The 19,445-nt window shown below is 40.3% G+C and overlaps 1 protein-coding gene across 4 annotated transcripts; it reads right to left on the bottom strand.

The window, feature by feature from the left end:
* Window positions 1–1,585: 1,585 nt before the first annotated feature.
* On the bottom strand, window positions 1,586–9,658 carry LOC146507240 (uncharacterized). Of its 4 annotated transcripts, none has more exons than XM_085180988.1 (8): window positions 9,381–9,657; window positions 7,352–7,470; window positions 7,081–7,269; window positions 6,016–6,159; window positions 4,922–5,923; window positions 3,333–3,491; window positions 2,823–2,918; window positions 1,586–2,739 (listed from the first exon to the last, which is right to left on the bottom strand). In XM_085180988.1, exons 4-8 carry the CDS (start codon window positions 6,016–6,018, stop codon window positions 2,419–2,421), a joined length of 1,581 nt encoding a protein of 526 aa, XP_085037114.1. In that variant the 5' UTR covers window positions 6,019–6,159; window positions 7,081–7,269; window positions 7,352–7,470; window positions 9,381–9,657; the 3' UTR covers window positions 1,586–2,418. The 4 variants fall into 4 exon arrangements, with proteins under 4 accessions (XP_085037114.1, XP_085037115.1, XP_085037116.1 ...); XM_085180989.1 differs by lacking the exon at window positions 9,381–9,657 and adding an exon at window positions 8,641–8,991; XM_085180990.1 differs by having other exon boundaries at window positions 7,081–7,470; window positions 9,381–9,658.
* Window positions 9,659–19,445: the final 9,787 nt, after the last annotated feature.

Below are 19,445 nucleotides of genomic sequence, written 5' to 3'. Positions count from 1 at the left end.
TGAACACTGAGCAGAGTCTCTCCTCAGTGGATGAGCTAAGCTCAACACTTAGCGTTAAAAAAACCCACAACACCCACAAAACAATCGAAAAGCCAACAGATCCAAGACGCCTGCATGATAACGACATCACTGCTAACAAAAACACATGAAATTGAAAATAAACAGTCCATGACTCTTGGAGCTCTTTGACACAAACTTGTCTGTAGTTACCGCCCCATCGGGTAGCTACAATATGTTACAATATGTTACCTGGATCATCTTTTGTCAATTTATCCTCGATTCATGATTTGTACAAATCCCGAAATGTTTTTTGTGCAGTGATTTTTGCATGACAGTATTCTTTCCTTTAATCTTTCCTTCTTCTGTGTAGTGTCAGTGCTGAAGCACATGCTTGTCAAATGGTTCAGTGTAGCCACTGTGTGGGTTTTCAGTTTTTCAGTTTTCAGTTTTATTTGTCATTGTTACGACCCCCTCTGCTAGGCGTCAGGGAAGGAGTAACATACACAAGCCCCCAACACAAAACTGAGTAAAGAAAAAGGTTTTAATTTCAAGCTTTGAACAGAAAACCGACAGGGCTGTTCAACAGACCACTGGGCAAACAATTATTACATAAAGAAAAAACAGTCAAGAGTAAAAGCTAAAGGTTAACTAAGGCAAGCTGGCAGCACACAAAATAAAAGCTAGGGGTTAACTAAGGCAAGCCAGCATCACAAAACTCTAGTGAAACTAAGTTCAGCTGGTTTAGCAAACAAAGAGCAACACCATCAAACAACACCCTTATCGCGTAAATCCCACCAAACATTTGTTGATCAAGCAAGAATCTGAGTACCTGCTACAACATGGTTTGGCAGAGCCCAGTCAGAGCCCCTGGAGCTCACCATGCTTGCTAGAAGCGAAGCCAGATGGTTCACCTCGTTTTATCACTGACTTCCGCAAAGTAAACGCCGTTACTGTCCCTGACTCTTACCCACTCCCTAGAATTGAGGATTGCGTGGACAGTATTGGAACGGCCCAATATGTGACTAAATTAGACGTTCTCAAAGGCTATTGGCGCTTAACCAAGCGTGCTTCTACCATTTCAGCTTTTGTAACGCCTGACACCTTTTTGCAGTACACTGTCATGGCATTTGGGATGTGTAATGCACCCGCGACCTTCCAGAGATTAGTGAATAAGGTCCTCTATGGCCTTCCCAACTGTAGTGCTTACATAGATGATCTAGTAATATACACTAAAACATGGTCGGACCATTTGTACATTCTGCGCCAAGTATTCCACCATTTAGCTCAGGCTTCCTTAACCCTCAATCTAGCTAAATGTGAATGTGTGTGCACTGTAAAAAAAAAAACGTTGCGAAAACTTAAAAACTCAAGGCAACCCACTGCATTTATGTTTTTAGGTTCTGATGGATAACTTATAATTTCAAGTTTAGGAGCAAAGTTGCTTCAACTAATGTTTTTGTGTTTACAAAATTAATAATTGTTCTTTTTCTTAACTCATATTTTATTGTTTTGGCAACGTATTTCCTAAAGTTTACACAAGGTATTAGTTTTAGTTTTGACAACGTATTTTGTAAAGTTTACACAAGGTATTAGTTTTAGTTTTGGCAACGTATTTCCTAAAGTTTACACAACATTTTTTTGTTTGTTTTGCCAATCGATTTCCTAAAGTTTAGAAAAAGTATCTTTTATAGTTTCCATGAGGTGCTCCCTGTTGTACCAATGAATGTTTACAGAGTTGACTTTCAAATAACTTTGTGTTCAAACACAACTGCACCACTGACAATGTTGACTTTTGAGATCAGCCATTTTTAACATACTGACAACATTCAGCCACAAATAAAGTCCTTCCAAAAACACAAAAAAGTCAAATTTTTGTAACAAATGTTACTCATTCAACTTAAAGGTGTGGTATTGTCAGGCAGAATATCAAACCTATCTTGATATAGTCACTAACAAACAGATTCAAAACATCAGATGGCAGGATGTGAACAACTTCTATCTGGTTTCCATACAGCAAACAACTTTCAAACAAATTTTTCCACCACTTGTCTTTTAATAGTAATGGTATCAACACAAATTTCAGTATTGCGCCACATTTGTTATAAAACTAGTACAAATGTACCTAAAACCAGATTATAAAAAAATGTTTAAAACAGTTCAAGTTAGAATAAACACTTTCAACATTTTTTAAAAACTTGTTATACATGAAATCTGCAGTCAGTCATGCAAGCTACATTAAGTAAAGTTAGAACAGAAGAGATTGATTCAGAACTTTCTGCACCTTACCGTTTTCTTAAAGCCAGAAATTAACCTTTTTCAGAGCAACTTACCACAAAACCCAAAAACTGTAAATCAAAACAAATTGCTGCATTCTGTTTGACACAAGTTGCATTTGAGTTTAACATGTTGTCAAATAGGTTAGACTTTGGTTAAGAGCTTGCTTTTGAAGCTTCTAACCCTCTGGGAACAGGTAGATGTCAACTCCATAAAAATGTGTTGCACAGCTTCAAATGTGTACTTGAGTTCTTTGGGAAACTCCATGTTGAGCCCATAAAGTAGGCCAAACAGGTAGGCAAAGGCAGTGGGAAGGTCTGGCAGATCATCAAGAATAATGTCCTCTTCCAAAACAATGGCAGTGTTGACCACTGTGGACTGCAAGTTGGGTCCCACGTAGTCCTCCAGAACAGTGAGGATGCCCACCGTAACACCTCGGGTTGCCCTCTCAACTGGATCTGTATCCTATGCAAAATAAAAAAAAAAAAAACAGTACATACAAGTCTCTGAAAACCAAAACTGAAGATTGAGTAGATTTGCATGCTCACCAGACATGTTAAGAAGAGTTTGGTCTCGTCGTCGCGAACAAATATCGGTAACCCTTCCAAACCGATGGTTCGTCGATGCTGGACTATGTTTGAGACCTAAAACAAGGAAATCAAATAAGACTCAGTCTCATTTATAAACCTACCATTTTGTTTTTAAAACACAGTAAGTGTTGTTGCTAAAAATACAGCCTTAAGAAATAAGATATTCCAGATAATTGCTCATGGTTTTTTGGGGGGGTTTTTTAAGTAATTTTGATGTGCAACAAATGTAGCACACTTATTACAACATTTATAACAAAGTGCCATGAGTGGGATGAGAATTGAACTGTCTGTCATGACCTGCCATCTGCCAAACACACAGCGCTGCTTGTTAGCTTATAATCCCATTCAGGACACACTTTTTGAAATTTTTTTTACATCAATTTAGTAAATATTTAATAAAGTATCTTTTGTTACAGTGGGAACTTTAGGTTCCTCATAAACCAGACACAAATACATTTTATATATTACCTGTTCATCAAACTTCTGCAACAGGGAATCCATGTCATTGCGGAAAGCAGCTTTTCTAATTCGATACAGCTTAATCAGCCGAAGTGAGTAAGTGTCGAGGGCAGTCATGAAGGTAACCATAAGATCCTTGGTGGTAATGCGTGAGAATTCCGCACAAATCTACAAAGCAACAAAAAAAAAAAATATAGAAGAAAACTTTTAAAAGGTACATTATATAAAAATCACATTGTTTTCAAATTTGGTTAAACAGCTTAATTTCAAAACATTTAGTTAGTCTCGGTTGATCTATTGGTCAGGCCTTGATTGGATTTAGTGGTGGTACAAATTATAACTGACGCATTTAAAAAAAAAAAAAAGAAGAAAAATCTGATCGGCAGATTTTACAGTAAGTCTATAGAATACCTAATCAAATGTTGATAAGACAAAATAATGGTTTCAATTGTTACAGGATGCATTGCAGAAAATAAATAAATAGTATTTTAAATTCAATGCAAAAATTTTATTAATTTTATAGTTATGTAAGAATGAAGTAAGAATAACATCCTGTGGTCAAATTTGGATACTTTCATAACATGCAAGTGACTTTCTCAATCCTGTTCTGTGAGTTTCATGGCTGTTGCCTGCTAAGGGTCACCACCAAAAGATTTTAGATGCCCAGTGAAGACAACTCATTGCAGTGACCGTGGTTCAGGGGGTTGGGAAGCTCATCTGTAACCGGAAGGATGCTGGTTCTATCCCCCAGCTCTCTCTGTCCTGGTCGTTGTGTCCTTGGGCAAGACCCTTTACCCTACCGCTTACTGGTGTTGGCCAGAGGGGCCAATGGCGCGATATGGCAGCGTCGCTTCTGTCAGTCTGCCCCAGGGCAGCTGTGGCTACAACTGTGGTTTCCCTGCACCGATGTGTTAATGTGAGAGTGAGTGAGTAGTGGAATTGTAAAGCGCTTTGGGTGCCCAGAGAAGAGGAAAATAAAAGCAATCCGTTATTATACACAGTAAGTTGACAAGTAAATAGATTTCACTTCAATAGAGTTGTTGGTAATACCAAAATTAGCTTCATATTTTTAGAGCCAACTATTTTTTTATATTTTACCATTAGCATTGTTAGCTCAACGGTAGCCTTCAACCTTTTCTACAAGATATTGGAGTGATACAAACAGATGCTTCTCAAGGGCACAAGAAATGGAGCTCACGTTCATTTACTCACCCAGACAAGTTTCAAGGCATTTGGAGTTGTTCAGAAGAAATTTTAAAGGTCCTATATCATGTAAAAATCAACTTTTTGGAGCTTTTAAACACATTTTAAAGTGGTTTCCTTAAATTAAAAACCCTCCAGAGTGGTTTTTGGCTTAATTCAGGCATTTCTTAGTTGTCTCAGTGAATCCTTTCCCCATAACCGTGGCTCAGCTCTCTCCTGCAAAACGACTAACTCGTAACATTGGGATTAAAATTTCTTTCTAACAACTCCAAATGCCTTGAAATTTGTCTGGGTGAATAAATCAACGTTTTCCATTCTAGAAATAAGACCACACTGAAAAAAAACAAACAAAAAAAACGGAAGTTTTCCTTTAAATATTTAAGAGATTATCTTACCTGTTCTTTCAAGAAGAGAGCTGGCCATCTGAGCTGCATTTCCTTGACCAAGGGCTGCATCTCCACAACTTCTTTCCTCCTGAGAGAGAATGTGATGTCCATCTTTTGGGTGATGAGTGCCATGTTCTTATCCCTCTTCTTCATTTCATCTTCCAAAATGCATCTTTCATTTTCAAGAGACTCATCATTGTAGTTTTCTGGGACATCAGGGATAAAGTTGACTTCACCTCGCTTTGGTTTCTTTAAGGAAAATCTATTTGAGCCACTGTCATCTTCTTCCCCTTTTCTTTTTCGATTGACTGCAACTTCACTACATCCAGCTTGACTTAGCTTGGAACGGTAGTTGCCAAGCTTGAACTTAATGCTTGTTGCCCAACCATCATATCCTGTGCCACTGCCAGGCTCTTTGAGGCAGGGATGTTTGGAAACTAGCTCCTGTGCAACAGATGTTATTTCATTCTTGTCAGGGTAGGCTTTGATTGCAAACATTTCTTGTGCCAGCTTGTCTAGAATTTCCATCTTGATGTCTCTTGTTACACTTAAATTTGCCCCTGCTTTCTCATATACCTCATTGCCCTTGCGAAGTTTTAACGCTACATCATAGGAAAAGGTTGGGATAGGAAATGGATTTGGCCACTGTGAAGTGCTACGCATGTAGGTCTGGGTGGATGAGGATGGGCTGAAAGAAGATGCTGAACTCACACTGGCTGTATCAATAGATGAGATAGCGCTATGATCAGATGGAGTCTGTGGTGGCGAGGCTGATGCATTTTCCTCCCAAATGAGGTGCAACACTGCCCGTCCAGCAGGTAGCTCATTAATATCCATCAGGTTGCAAAGTGCGTTCCCAAAATCTGGGTCTTCATATTGTATTGCAAAGTCACCTTCAAGTCCAAGCTTTGCTTGTAGTTCATCTTGAAGCTGCTTCACAGATTCTGGAACAGTGGACAGTTGGATTTTTCTGATAAGTTTTGGACTGACGTGGACTTGCAGTAACAGTGCCTGTGAAGACAAACCAAAAAAAAAGGGCGCAAGTCTAAATAATTAACGAATTCAAAGTAATCAACTGAAAACTATTTAAGAATAATACATACCATCACTTTCAATGCAGGAGGCACGTAACAGGTGTCACCATCAGTTGTCCAGCTACGCAGTATTCAGCTAAAGGGTGGTAATCATTCAAATCTTCTGGGTCAAGTATTTCCAGATCTTTGTAGCTGCTGTCAAGCTGATATGATCTGTAATGTTCCATAAACCAAGAGGAGAGCTTTGTAGCAACAAATGACACTTTCCCAGAGTCAGTTATTTATTGCAGTTATTTTATGAATTTTTCGAGATGTTCCTAAAGGGTTGCATATTTCAAAGTCGTCAAAATACAAAGCTAAACTAATGCAAGTATCTTGCAATCCTAAAAGCTTGTTGTTTTTGAAATACTGCCCATCTCTAAATGATCTGTAACCTTCACTAATTTCTTTATCAAATGCTAACTTTTCAAAGAAACTTTTCTCTTTCAATAAGTTCTCCAAGACCTGGTTTACTGAGACATAAACAAATGTATTTCTAGTTCTCGCTTTGTAGGTGTACTCTTTAGGCTCAATTACATGAAAATTATTCTTGAAATAAATAGTTCTCTTGTAATCAGTAGATAATGCACCTTTTGGTTCTGTTGAGATAATTAATGGGTTGGTTTTGAAAAGTGCATCATTTATATTTTTAATTACATTATCATCTGCCTCAATGTTCTGTTCAGCAAGCACCTCTTTGATTCTTTGAAATGAAAATTTTAAAATGTCACTAATTTCCTCAATAATTCCCTGCAAAGCACTTTTAGAAACATGTAACAATATTTGCATGCATAGAAAAAGTCTAGCTATTTTATGTTCAAGACATTGGTAATCTACAAACTCATTGTCCTCTTTATCACTTGCTGCTACACCTGAACCACTTGATAATGTCTCTGTATCTTTTGAGTTTTTGTGCTTTCTGCTTGTGTGTGACGTAAGGGTTGATAAATTGTTGGTAACATAGTCACATTTTTGGAAAGGACAGGATACAGTCTGATGGTTTTTTAAGTGCCTTAAAATATGTGAAATAAATGTATGCTGTGAACAGTTCTTTAAATTCACAAAAATCACAAAAAAAATGTTGAGATCTCCTGCCTTTTCTTAGCCCTGTTGTGTGATCTGCTGAGGTGAGACTTCAATGCCCCTCGTGTCCTAAACGAACAGACGCAGTCACTGTAAACACAGGGCAAATGAAATCCTCTTCTATGTTGTAGCTGGTGATGTCTTAAGAGTACTTCTTGGCTTGAACAGACAAAAGAGCAGAACTGGCACTGCATACAAAAACTATAATGAGAAGAGAGGAGAGGACAGTGTCAACAATTCAAAAGAAACCTGAATTAATCTCAAATTACCAAAGTTACATTACCTGATTATGTGTTTGGGGGCAGGGGGAGGCACTCCTGTTCTGATTCCTCTCCTTACCAACTCTTCGTCAGTCCCTCACAAATCAGGACAAGGAGTGGTCTGGAGTTGGCTTTTAATTCTCTAAATAAATAAAAATAGCAGTTAGTTTTAAAATAAAGTACCAGCTTCCTGACATTACTTAAGAATTTTTTTCTCCTGTCCTAATTGTTTTCACTAAAGTGAGCTGATTCTGCCTTGTAAAATAGTGTAAAACAAATAATTTACAAGATATACATTACGTCAAATGTTTAATTAATTAAATGTTTAATTTATTATTAACAAATTGTATTCTACATGGAATATGTCTGTGAAGGTTCTCAGTCATCCAGGTCATCGTAGTCAAAGGAGCTTGCAAAGAAAAGCGTCTGGACTTCTTAGTCCTGGACCTTAGAACTGAAGAAGCTTCTCGGATGAGAGGTGAAACGTCTTCAAGTAACTTAAAGAAGTCCAGACGCTTTTCTTTGCAAGCTCTTTGACTACATGGAATGCACCAACAGTGTACTGGGATGTATTATGTATGCCAAGGATACTTTTGTGTGATTGGTTTTACAACTTAGAATGACAAATATTTGGATAAAACTCCTGAAGCATCTGTTTAAATTATCAGTGCATTTATTAATGATGCTCCATAAATAAACCAAAACAATGTTTTGTGCATAACAAAAAGCTCACAATTGTGCAGTCAAAATGTAAACTAAAAGATGCTGAGCATAATAACAAAGACAGATTTCGCAGCTGCTCTGTTTCCAAGTTCTACTGCGTGACTGACAGCCTGAAGTTTGAAATCCTCTTTGTCACCGTGTCTCTTACAGGTGGCATTTATGGTCCTTATACACATAATACGGTAATATTACGTTGAAGCAGAGTAGTATCACTCTGCCAGGCTCCTCAGTAGCCGTAATAATCCAACAATCAATCAAGCAGTGCAGCTTTATAGCTTAGCAAAGTTGTACCAAAACATTTTTGACTGATTTTTTTAAGCTGTGTACCACATAAAATTGGTTCGCGGTCAGTAAGCACAACCAGAATTCATACATAAGGCGCACTGTCGATTTTTGAGAAAATCGAAATGATTTTAGGCCGTGCGTCAAGGCGTTAGCCCGGTTAGCTCGTTAGAGCTGCCCAGCTCCACGCACGCGGTAATCCGCAGCAACTAGTTAACGGAGATTTGCCCCGTTAATGCAGTTATGGCATTAACTTTACGCTGACAGCACTAAAATAGTAACCTTCAAATGTTTTCTTTTTACCGACCAGCTCCTCTTTGATAGCTGCCGTGTCCATCTTGTTGCCTGCAGGTGAAGCGATGGGGGAGGGGGAGTTGTGTCAGTGAAGGAGAGAGCCGAGGCGGAGTAACGTTGAGTAGAGACAAAAGTGGACGAAAGAGAGGCAAACTTGCGGCTCCACAAGTATAATTATATTGTAACATAGACTATATCGATATAAACGATATTGTTACATCTCATATCTCGTATAAAAATATATCAATATATTTAGAAACTCGATATGTCGCCGGTCCTAATCACTTGTTCATCAGTTTTGTTCCAGCTTCATTACTGGATGCATAGTTCTAATGCAAAGTTATTTTTAACTAGCAACAGGGGGGGGGGGGGGGGGGGGGGGGGGGTTGCCGCCGTTGCTCATGAGCGAGACAGCCTATTTTGTTTCGTTGGGGGGTATGGCGGCCACAGACTGCACTTCATGAAATACACATAGGGGGTGTCGCGGAGGCTTGTCAGATATGAGCGCGCCTCTTTAGTAGCGATGTTTGTTGGATTTTCATTGTTTTGTGACATGGCACGTAGTTTGTGACATGGAATCTTAAATGATATAGTAAACACATACCCGTAACCCACAAGGCTTCTTAGCCTAGAAAGTAATGCTATGCTAAGTTTCAGAAAAATACAAAGAACGTCAGTTGTGATATTTCTAAAAGACAAATTGAGACTGTTCAAACATATACTGTCTGATATAATAAAAGAAACATTACTTGCCTTTAGAAAGTTGAGATGACCGATCTATCCAGCTCCTGGTATAAAAAGCCTCACGTTCTCATTAAGGCAGACGGCCAGGTGGCTTTCAGTCCTTGCAAAAGCGCAAAGTAGACCCCGTAGTATCCAAAAATATGAGATGCGCATGCGTGCTCAGGCACAGAAAGGCGCCAACAGCTTCAACTTATGTAAAACTTGAATTCATTCATTTTGCCAGCAATAAATTTCATCTGAGACCAACTTTTGCTCCAAAACGTTAAAGGATTAGTTCAAACCCTTAATGTATTTGAGTTTATGGGGCAACTCAACTTTTATTGTTGAATTGTGAAAGAAATAACTGTAAGCTCAACAATTGCAAGTTTGATTTTTTACAGTGTGTGAATGGGTGGGTGACTGGATGTGTAAAGCGCTTTGGGGTCCTTAGGGACTAGTAAAGCCCTATACAAATACAGGCCGTTTACCATTTATCTATGCTCACCATTGTACACTATCGTTTGCACAATTCTAAAAAGCTTGAAAGTCAGTATTTGACATGACCACCTGTATTCTTCAATGCAGCCTCAAGTCTTTTAGGCAACGTGTCTCGTAATTTCTGTAGTTTTATGTAGTAGTGTACTCCCCCCCCCCCCCCCCCCCCCCCCCCCCAAAAGAATGGTTTCTTAGCAGCCAACTTTTCACTGGGACTATTTCTTATGAGACTTCAGTGAGCAGTTGGTGGATCAACTGAAGGGCAAGACGGATCAGGTCCTGTGCCAGGTGTTTGCTGGATTTCTCAAGGACATAACTTTCAGATACTGTCCATCGAAATAGTTTTAAGCCTACCAGTTTGTTTTTTACTTTTCCAACTACCTCAATTTTTTTTAAAGACACACTGCACACCAATGTTGAGATATGCCAAATCTTCACCTAGTAGCACTTAAGGAATAAAGTGAAATAGTACAATTTTATGTCTGGTAAACTGTGTTATCTTAGGCCATCGGGGTAACATTGTGCTGATTTTTTCTTTTTTTGGGGGTGGGGGGGGGGTGGAATTGGATTACACATGCAACTATTTTGCTGGTAATAACTGAAATGAGTAAAGAAAATCCACAGCCTATTTATACAAGATAATTCATAATTTTATTGAGAGAAGTTATATTGGTTGGGTGTGATCATTGGGGGGGGGGGGGGGGTCATAGCCCCCCTAAGCCCCCTGGAAAATACGCCCCTGTCTTAGGCATTTTTTATAGATTGAATCAAAGAAATGGGAATAAATTATGTGTTTCTATGACAGGCTGGTAATAAGGTGCCTAAACTTACAATTTGAAAATGGTTCTTTGCTAAGCTAAATACAACACTGGTTCCTCCTGTAAGTTTAGTACCTTTTTTGGGTTTGAATAATTCATATGATTACGTGATTGTTAAAAAAAACCTTTGAAAATGGTCAGGTACAAGAACTGGACTCGATATAAGTGAAAAAGCAACCAATGTCCAACTTAAAACATTTAAGGAACTTTAAAAAGGTTGGAAAACTGTAAAGTACTAGAAGTTCTGGGACGTGAAAACAAAATACAGAGAAATGAAGCGTGGCTCAAGACTTTGCACAGTTCTGTAAAACTGAAACACAAAGATACTGTACTGTAATAAATATTTAGAGCATTAGCATGCATATAGACTACTTCAGTAAAAGTTCAATATACATTGTTTGAAGAAAAAATACATATGAAGTCTTCTAGGTGGTAATAGATAACCGAGGGTCTTAAAACTCAGAGAATGCAGCAGCTGAATGAAGCTTTAAAACAGCGAATGATCTATAAAATTCAGCTAATAACTTAATGCTTTTTCCTCTTTGCACTTAAAGGTTAGGATTTATCAAACCGTGCTTCAGTGATATTTAAAAACTCTTGAAAACAAATCAAAATGCTGAGGAAAGGTCTGTATTTTTGTAGCTGTCTCAGCAAGGAAAGATGACTCTGGTTGATCGATATGGCACACTGACAATGGCTCTGAATAATGAAGATCACTGGTGCAATCATGTGTCCCGTTTGGATCTTTAGCCATCAGAATTGTTGTCTTAAGGCCAAGAAAGATGCCAAGCGGATTTATTTTACCAAGTGGATCATCATGGCCTCGCCATATTGGTCCATTTGATTGACCTTTATTATAATTATGTATTTATTTTATTTTCGGTTGCTACAAACGGGACAGACATGACTGGGGGATAGGACAGGGAGAAAGAATGAAAGAAAGAGAGGGAGAGAAAGAAAACCAGAGGGGAGAAGAGACGGTGAGAAAGGGAGGAAGAAAGAAGGAAAAACAAACAAAACACCTGGATCACCTGTATGGAGAAAAAAAACAGAAGAGAAAGCAAACAAAAAAAGAGCAACATAATAAACACAGCACCATCACAATAAACTAGCTAGCAGTAGATAACAGTAGATACTTAAATATTAAACGATATTGTGCAGCACACAAGATAGACAGCGCACAATGTGCTTTGAGGCAGCAGCCAAGAAAGGTGCAGTCCGCGTCTGTAAACACCTGTGTGTACACCTGTGTGGATCAGCATGCTTGTATTCCAAAGGTTTCTCCATGTAACAATCTGCTAGGAAGTGTGGGGAGCCATAGCCCTGTCCTCCAGGGCATGAAGCAGGTATGGAGGAGATCCAGGCCCCAGATATCCAGAGGCCCCAGAGTACGAGGACCCGAGGAGGACCACCAAAAGGGGGGGAACCATGCCACCTTCCTGGGAAGAGCTGAGTAGAGCCCCAAACGAGAGGTCACCCAGCAGCTACGGAGCAGAGGCCAGAGGGGGTTGCAGTGGCGTGCCCGCGGGCTCTGCCGGCAGCCAGCTGTGCCAGAGATGACCGAGCTTCAGGCCCAGAGGCCAGAGGGCACCCCACCCCCTGGAAGGGGCCCAGCCGGGCCACAGGCGCCAGGCCCCGCCAATCGGCCACCAGGAGTGAGCCGGTACATACATGAGCGCCCAGCCCCAGTCGACAAGGATCACCAACACACCAACGTCTGAGGGCATCAGCCACCGGCAGGGAGTGTGGTGAGGGGAGATAGGCCTCCGTACTTTGGAGGGCCTGAGATGTACCCAGAGAGGTTGAGTCTAAGACCCAACCTGACATATAGACACAGACGAACAGGCGCACGCGGACACAAACGTGCATTCCCACCCCCATATACACAACCAAATACTCGGCACTTACCCAACGTGTAGACAGACACAAATAGACACGGCACAGACAGCCACACTCCTCAAACATACTCTATATCCCAGGTCCAGGTACCCCCGCCCCCAGAGGGGCAAGCCGCACCTAGACCCAGGAGATGTAACCCTTCTCTCTGTTGCAAGCGGACCACCTCCTTATCTGCAGTAGCAGGGAGGCCCCGCATCCCAGACCCCAATCTGACGGCCAGCACCTCCTCCCAGCCCCCCAGCCCTGACAGCTAACAGAACCGGGGTGAGTGAAGACCCCAAACCTCCCTACGCCCGCTCATATGTAGTGTTGCTGTGTGCTGTTCTAAAGTGCATTTAAAACACAGGAGAGCATGGTTCCTGCTTCCTCTCAGAGAGCAGCACGGCTCCTCCCGAAAACCCTTAGTGTCTATATGTATTTAAAATTGAGGGTAGGACACCAGCGCCAGAGGTGGGTTGGAATACACCGACCATCCTCTGGATGCTGTAAAACGTGCCCACCCCCAAGGCCCTATATGTATGTGTTATGTGAGAGTGTGAGTAATGTGGGTGTCTAGGTTGCAGAATAAAATTGAGGCACAGGCAGCCAGAAGGGGACAAAGGGGGAGTGCCTCCCCTGCACCCTGGTGACATACCTGCACCCCAAGCCCTGCATGTGTGGGTGGGTGTGGTAGAGCGAGAATAAGGAGGCAGCTGAGGAAACAAAAAAAAAGGTTTTTTTAATAATAATTTTATTTAATTCTAGTTTTGTCTTGCGTATTTTGTTTAATATTTCTTGATCTTGGTGTGACCAATAGGCTTTTTCTAAGAATTTCATGTTTTTTTCTAGTTCCTGAATATTTTTGTTTTCTTCTTTCTTCTTATGTGATGAGAAAGAAATTATTTTACCTCTCATCATGGCTTTCCCTGCTTCCCAGAGGACAGATGCTGATGTTCCAGGAATGTCATTAAAGTCTAAATATAGAGTCCATTCTTTTTTAAAGTATTTGATAAACTCTTTGTCTTTGAGCAGTGATGTATTAAATCTCCAGTTTTTACTTGGTGTAGTATTATTCTTCTGTATTAGTGTTAAAGATACAGGAGCATGATCGCTGACAGCTATAGGATGAATCTCAGTGTCTGAAATGTTACTCAGCAGTGAGCTGATGACCAGAAAATAATCCAGACGAGAGTAGGAGTGATGAACATGTGATATTCCTTACTGTTAGGGTGCAATCATGTGTTAATTAAACTCAAGGCAACACGACCAATCATTTATATTGAATAGGGATAAAGTGTTTCATATGCAAACAGCACAGTGTTAATCTTTAATGTCATATCTCGTTATATAACTAACATTATCTCAGTTGACATTTTACAAAACCGCTCAGTGGACAACCTGATGACTTCAAAAGAGAGACTGTATTTCTTACACTGACACTTTCTTATAACTGAAATTACCCAGATGAGTATTTTTTCTTCTTTTCTTTTTTGTTTAAAACAAATGAAGACAAAGGAAGCCTTCTCATTTAATGCAAGTAGCCATTTTTTGTTCGTGAGAGGACACCATGATACAGCAAAAATAAAAGCAATAACTGAAATCTCTACTGCAATTCCAATGGAATTATACCAGTTCTATCCATTCTAAAAATAGCACAACACAAAACACGTGAAAGGCTGGTGTTTATGCCTTGACAAATCAGAGCAGCAATATTAGGAATGGGGTTTTATTGTTTTGGCTGGCAAGTGCAGATTCACCATGGTGTAGTGCTTTATGTGTCTGCCTAGCAAGCAAAAGGTCCCTGCTTTGATTCTAGGTGGAGATACAACAGAGGTAAAGTGTTTCATATGCAAACAGCACTGTGTGTGGCTGTGTTAGGATGGACGTCTATTGTAGAAATGAGCCTTTGAAATCAAAGATATGGACCTGTCTGACAGGTGCAGGGTCCTTAACCCTATTACATGTGTAAGCAATGAGCTTTTAGTCTAAACTGTCATGTTGATGTTGTTATAGACATCACAATACCCCCATATGTGGTGGCTGTCGCTCAGGAGGTAGAGCAGGTTACCTACTGATTGGAGGGTTGGTGGTCCTTAGGCAAGATACTAACTTCAAGTTGTTCTCTGATGCATCCATCGGAGTGTGAATGTTGTTAGAAAAGTTTAGAGTCAGGGCTTGTGAGAATGGGTGTGATTGGGTGAATGTGGCATGTTGTATAGAGCGCTTTGAGTACTCCGGGAGAGTATAAAAGGGCTATATAAGAATCAGTCCATTTACCATTTATAACTTAACCTTGAATGCTAGACTCTAATTAAAGGTTTGTTATTCTGGTAAACTTTTCAATTCAGTTTGATTCAGTTTTATTTATATAGCACCAAATTACAACAACAGTTGCCTCAAAGTGCTTTATATTACAATACAATAATAATAATAAGGTGGATGAAGATGCTCAGTTGTAAACAGTAAAGCAGTTGCTCAATCAGTACTACGGAAGCATTAAGGACTTGGTTCTGTGCCACTACCTTTACTTGGATTCTCTTATCTTTATCTGTATCTGTAAATCAACAAAAATGATACTGATTGTGGATTTTGAAGTTTTAGAACAGTCAAACAGTTTTCCCCTTTTCTTTGGATTTTCAAATTGTAGAAGATTTTAGAAATGCTAATGGAAAAGAAGAGCCTCCATACACCTTAAAATATTAAAGTATGTTGAGTACTGTGCGGGCTGAGGCCCAGTGTACACCACTTTAATGTGTTAAGAAATCCAGAGTGTGCATTTCCTAGAAACAGTTGCTAGGTCACGATTGTAAAATGTCTTTTCAGAAGACGGGTTTAGCAAACTGTTATATTTTTACTGCTTTTTTTTTTTTTTTTTTTTTTTTTTTACCACTTTAGGTTTTAACAATATAGAATTCATTTTTCATTGTACTTCTTGAAGGAAAACTTGATATATATATCCTATAATATTTAATAAAAGTTTGCTTCTTGGTTCCAGTCAATACCTGTCATCATGCATTTAAAATGCGAGTGCAGGACTGACATTTTGTAATGTCAGAGATCAGTATGAAAAAGCCTTGAAATATTAAGTATGGCACACCTCTCTTCTCAGCCTCCACATTCTCTCCCGTGGTATTAACCACCAGCATTTATGGAAACACTGATATACCCTTTTAATAGTGATATGACAGCATCTTGATATACTTGTCAATTATCTAACAAACCTTTAAACAAAACAGCAAGGTAGAAGCTCTCAAATGACCTGTGCCATCAGGGGAAATTAACGCTACATGAAGCATTTCTCCAGGATCTGATTACAGAGAAGAGACAGTGTTTCAAATAACACACCTGCCATTCAGGTGAGACAATGCAGGTGTTGTTGGGACGGATAGAGGATGTTTTCTAAGGTTGTCATATGGGATTTTTCATAATCCATATATATTATATATATAAGAATGGAAGATGTGGCAGAGGCGCATTTTGTTTTTTAGGCCTTCTGGGGCAGGAGGGTGGGCAGATGTCTTCTGTTAGCATCTTTGCCAGTAGAATACTAAAAAGACACTGAGACAAAGACTAGTGGAGAAACTGTTTGACAACATTTAAACCATCCTCTCTGCACTATCATGGTGCCCAGTGCAAAACTGCATTTGTGAAAGATATTCAATATAATGTCAGAAAAAGAAATTATACATTCGAATAGCATGCATACAGTGAAGAATACAAAATAACCTGCAACAGCAAAGACTAGACTGGAAAAATAAAATTTGTGTTAGTGTAAAAGCCAAGCTGCAGTTGTGATTAATGTTATTGGAATGCCATTTTGATATCTCTCTTCTAGTCTTACAGACCACTCAAAGTGTGTTTGATTACAAGGTACGTATACAGGGCTGTCTATTAACCCCATAGGTATGAGGTATGTCATGGAATCATATCCAATTTAGAATTATTAATTGATATCGAATGAACAATGATAACTTTGCACTTCCTTTATGAAGACTCAGAGAAACAATTCGAGGTGTAAACAGTAGTTTTGTGAAAAGGCCCATACAAACAAAAGCCATACCCGATTCAAAGTTAGCTAGTCTGTGTTTAACATCATCTGTTTGAGCATTTCCAAGCAGTTGTTCGTTTTAGATGTTACTAAGTTTCTCTTGCAGTTACTTCCCTTGCTAAAATCTCTTTGCAGTAAACAATGTTGTGTTTACCATTAAGCTGTCTTGGAGACAGACTGTCAATAATTTGATATGGACAGGGGTATTTGAAAAAAATAACTAAAAATGTCTGATATGTGTGATTCATCTCTGATTTTAGTAATGGAAAAGTTTCTCTGCACAGGTGATTTTATGCCATGGCTTCAGAAATGAAATTCAAAATCTATCAGTGAAGGGTTTGGTGGAAAACAATACTATAGAGAATTAGTGGTGAAATAAACACACTAGCAGCATGCCAGCAGCATTGTCAGACTCCCTGTAGATATACAGTGGGGCAAAAAAGTATTTAGTCAGCCACCGACTGTGCAAGTTCCCCCACTTAAAATGATGACAGAGGTCAGTAATTTGCACCAGAGGTACACTTCAACTGTGAGAGACAGAATGTGAAAAAAAAATCCATGAATTCACATGGTAGGATTTGTAAAGAATTTATTCGTAAATCAGGGTGGAAAATAAGTATTTGGTCACCTCAAACAAGGAAAATCCCTGGCTCTCACAGACCTGTAACGTCTTCTGTAAGAAGCTTTTCTGTCCCCCACTCGTTACCTGTATGAATGGCACCTGTTTGACCTCATCATCTGTATAAAAGACACCTGTCCACAGCCTCAACCAGTCAGACTCCAAACTCCGCCATGGCCAAGACCAAAGAGCTTTCGAAGGACACCAGGAAAAGAATTGTAGACCTGCACCAGACTGGGAAGAGTGAATCTACAATAGGCAAGCAGCTTGGTGTGAAAAAATCAACTGTGGGAGCAATCAGCAGAAAATGGAAGACATACAAGACCACTGATAATCTCCCTCGATCTGGGGCTCCACGCAAGATCTCATCCCGTGGGGTCAAAATGATCATGAGAACGGTGAGCAAAGATCCCAGAACCACACGGGGGGACCTGGTGAATGACCTGCAGAGAGCTGGGACCAGAGTAACAAAGGTCACCATCAGTAACACACTACAACGGCAGGGAATCAAATCCCGCAGTGCCAGACGTGTTCCGCTGCTGAAGCCGGTGCATGTCCAGGCCCGTCTGAAGTTTGCCAGAGAGCACATGGATGATACAGCAGAGGATTGGGAGAATGTCATGTGGTCAGATGAAACCAAAGTAGAACTTTTTGGTATAAACTCAACTCGTCGTGTTTGGAGGAAGAAGAATACTGAGTTGCATCCCAAGAACACCATACCTACCGTGAAGCATGGGGGTGGAAACATCATGCTATGGGGCTGTTTTTCTGCCAAGGGGACAGGATGACTGATCCGTGTTAAAGACAGAATGAATGGGGCCAAGTATCGTGAGATTTTGAGCCAAAACCTCCTTCCATCAGTGAGAACTTTGAAGAAGTGAAACGAGGCTGGGTCTTCCAACATGACAATGATCCAAAACACACCGCCCGGGCAACAAAGGAGTGGCTCCGTAAGAAGCATTTGAAAGTCCTGGAGTGGCCTAGCCAGTCTCCAGACCTCAACCCCATAGAAAATCTGTGGCGGGAGTTGAAAGTCCGTGTTGCTCGGCGACAGCCCCAAAACATCACTGCTCTTGAGAAGATCTGCATGGAGGAATGGGCCAAAATACCAGCTACTGTGTGTGCAAACCTGGTAAAGACTTGCACAATCGGTGGCTGACTAAATACTTTTTTGCCCCACTGTATGTATCGAACAATACAACATTTTAAATTTATTTTATCAACTTTCCTTCTGACGGTGCTGTCTGTGTTGAGCGCTCAGTGGATCTGCGCTCGACAGTGCAGCCTAGGCGGAGTAGTTGAACACAGATTCACTGAGTGCAGGGCAAGCTAGCGAGAAGGAAGTTAAGCTCTCCTTGCAACATGGCAAATTGAACCTCCCTCACCCTCATTCAGATCTGGCGTTTGGAACTATTTTGGTTTTCATGTGAAGTATGACCCTGAAGGTAAGCGCGTCATGGACTAAAGTAAAACAGTATGTTGGATGTGCCAGCAATGCTCAATTACATGGGTGGGAACTAGTGTGTTAGCGCAGTTAGCTCGTTAACGTGTTGGCCGTCCAGCCCCACGCACGGGGTGATCCGCAGTAGCTCATTAACGGAGATTTGCCGTGTTGTGGCGTTAACCTCATTTCAGATTAACGCTGACAGCGCTAGTGGGAACACAACGAATATGACTGCACATTTACTCCTCTGCTGAGAATATAGCCCAGAAGAAGCATATAGTATAGCTTTTATTTTGGAAAGAGCCATTTCTCTGTAATAAACTCTCTTTTCCAAAGATGAGTGATTCCTCAATCAGATACAGGGCTCGCAAAATCGCTAGTCCGACGTCCTGGGGCTAGCGATTTTTCCAGTCGGGCTGCCCTGCCCTGCCCGTCGGCCTATCGTAGGAAGGAAAAATATATGTCAATGCTTTTGCATTCTTTCGGAAATGTAGCTGGGTAATTATGTCATTGGCATCGGTGAGCCACTGTCAATATGTGACATATTGAAATCACATTTGAATTTGCGCTTGTTTTTTGCTTTCACTTTGCAATCGCTCGAACTGTGTATAGAGAGCGACAGCACTGATTGGTGAGTGATGATAATTTGCGCACCAATTCCTCTGACATTGTCTCATCAATCGTTAGCTTACTATGCAAACATGACAAGTGAAATCTCCCGCAGCTTAAACATGTGAGAGATTGATCGCGCAGAGAATCGCTGAGCGTTATGTGTGTGCGTGTGTAAAAGCAG

Source organism: Neolamprologus multifasciatus, chromosome 12 (assembly GCF_963576455.1).
Source record: "Neolamprologus multifasciatus chromosome 12, fNeoMul1.2, whole genome shotgun sequence".
Classification (NCBI taxonomy): Eukaryota; Metazoa; Chordata; class Actinopteri; order Cichliformes; family Cichlidae; genus Neolamprologus; species Neolamprologus multifasciatus.
The sequence above is the reverse complement of the archived record's forward strand: the minus strand, read 5'-3'. Positions and strand labels throughout refer to the sequence as shown.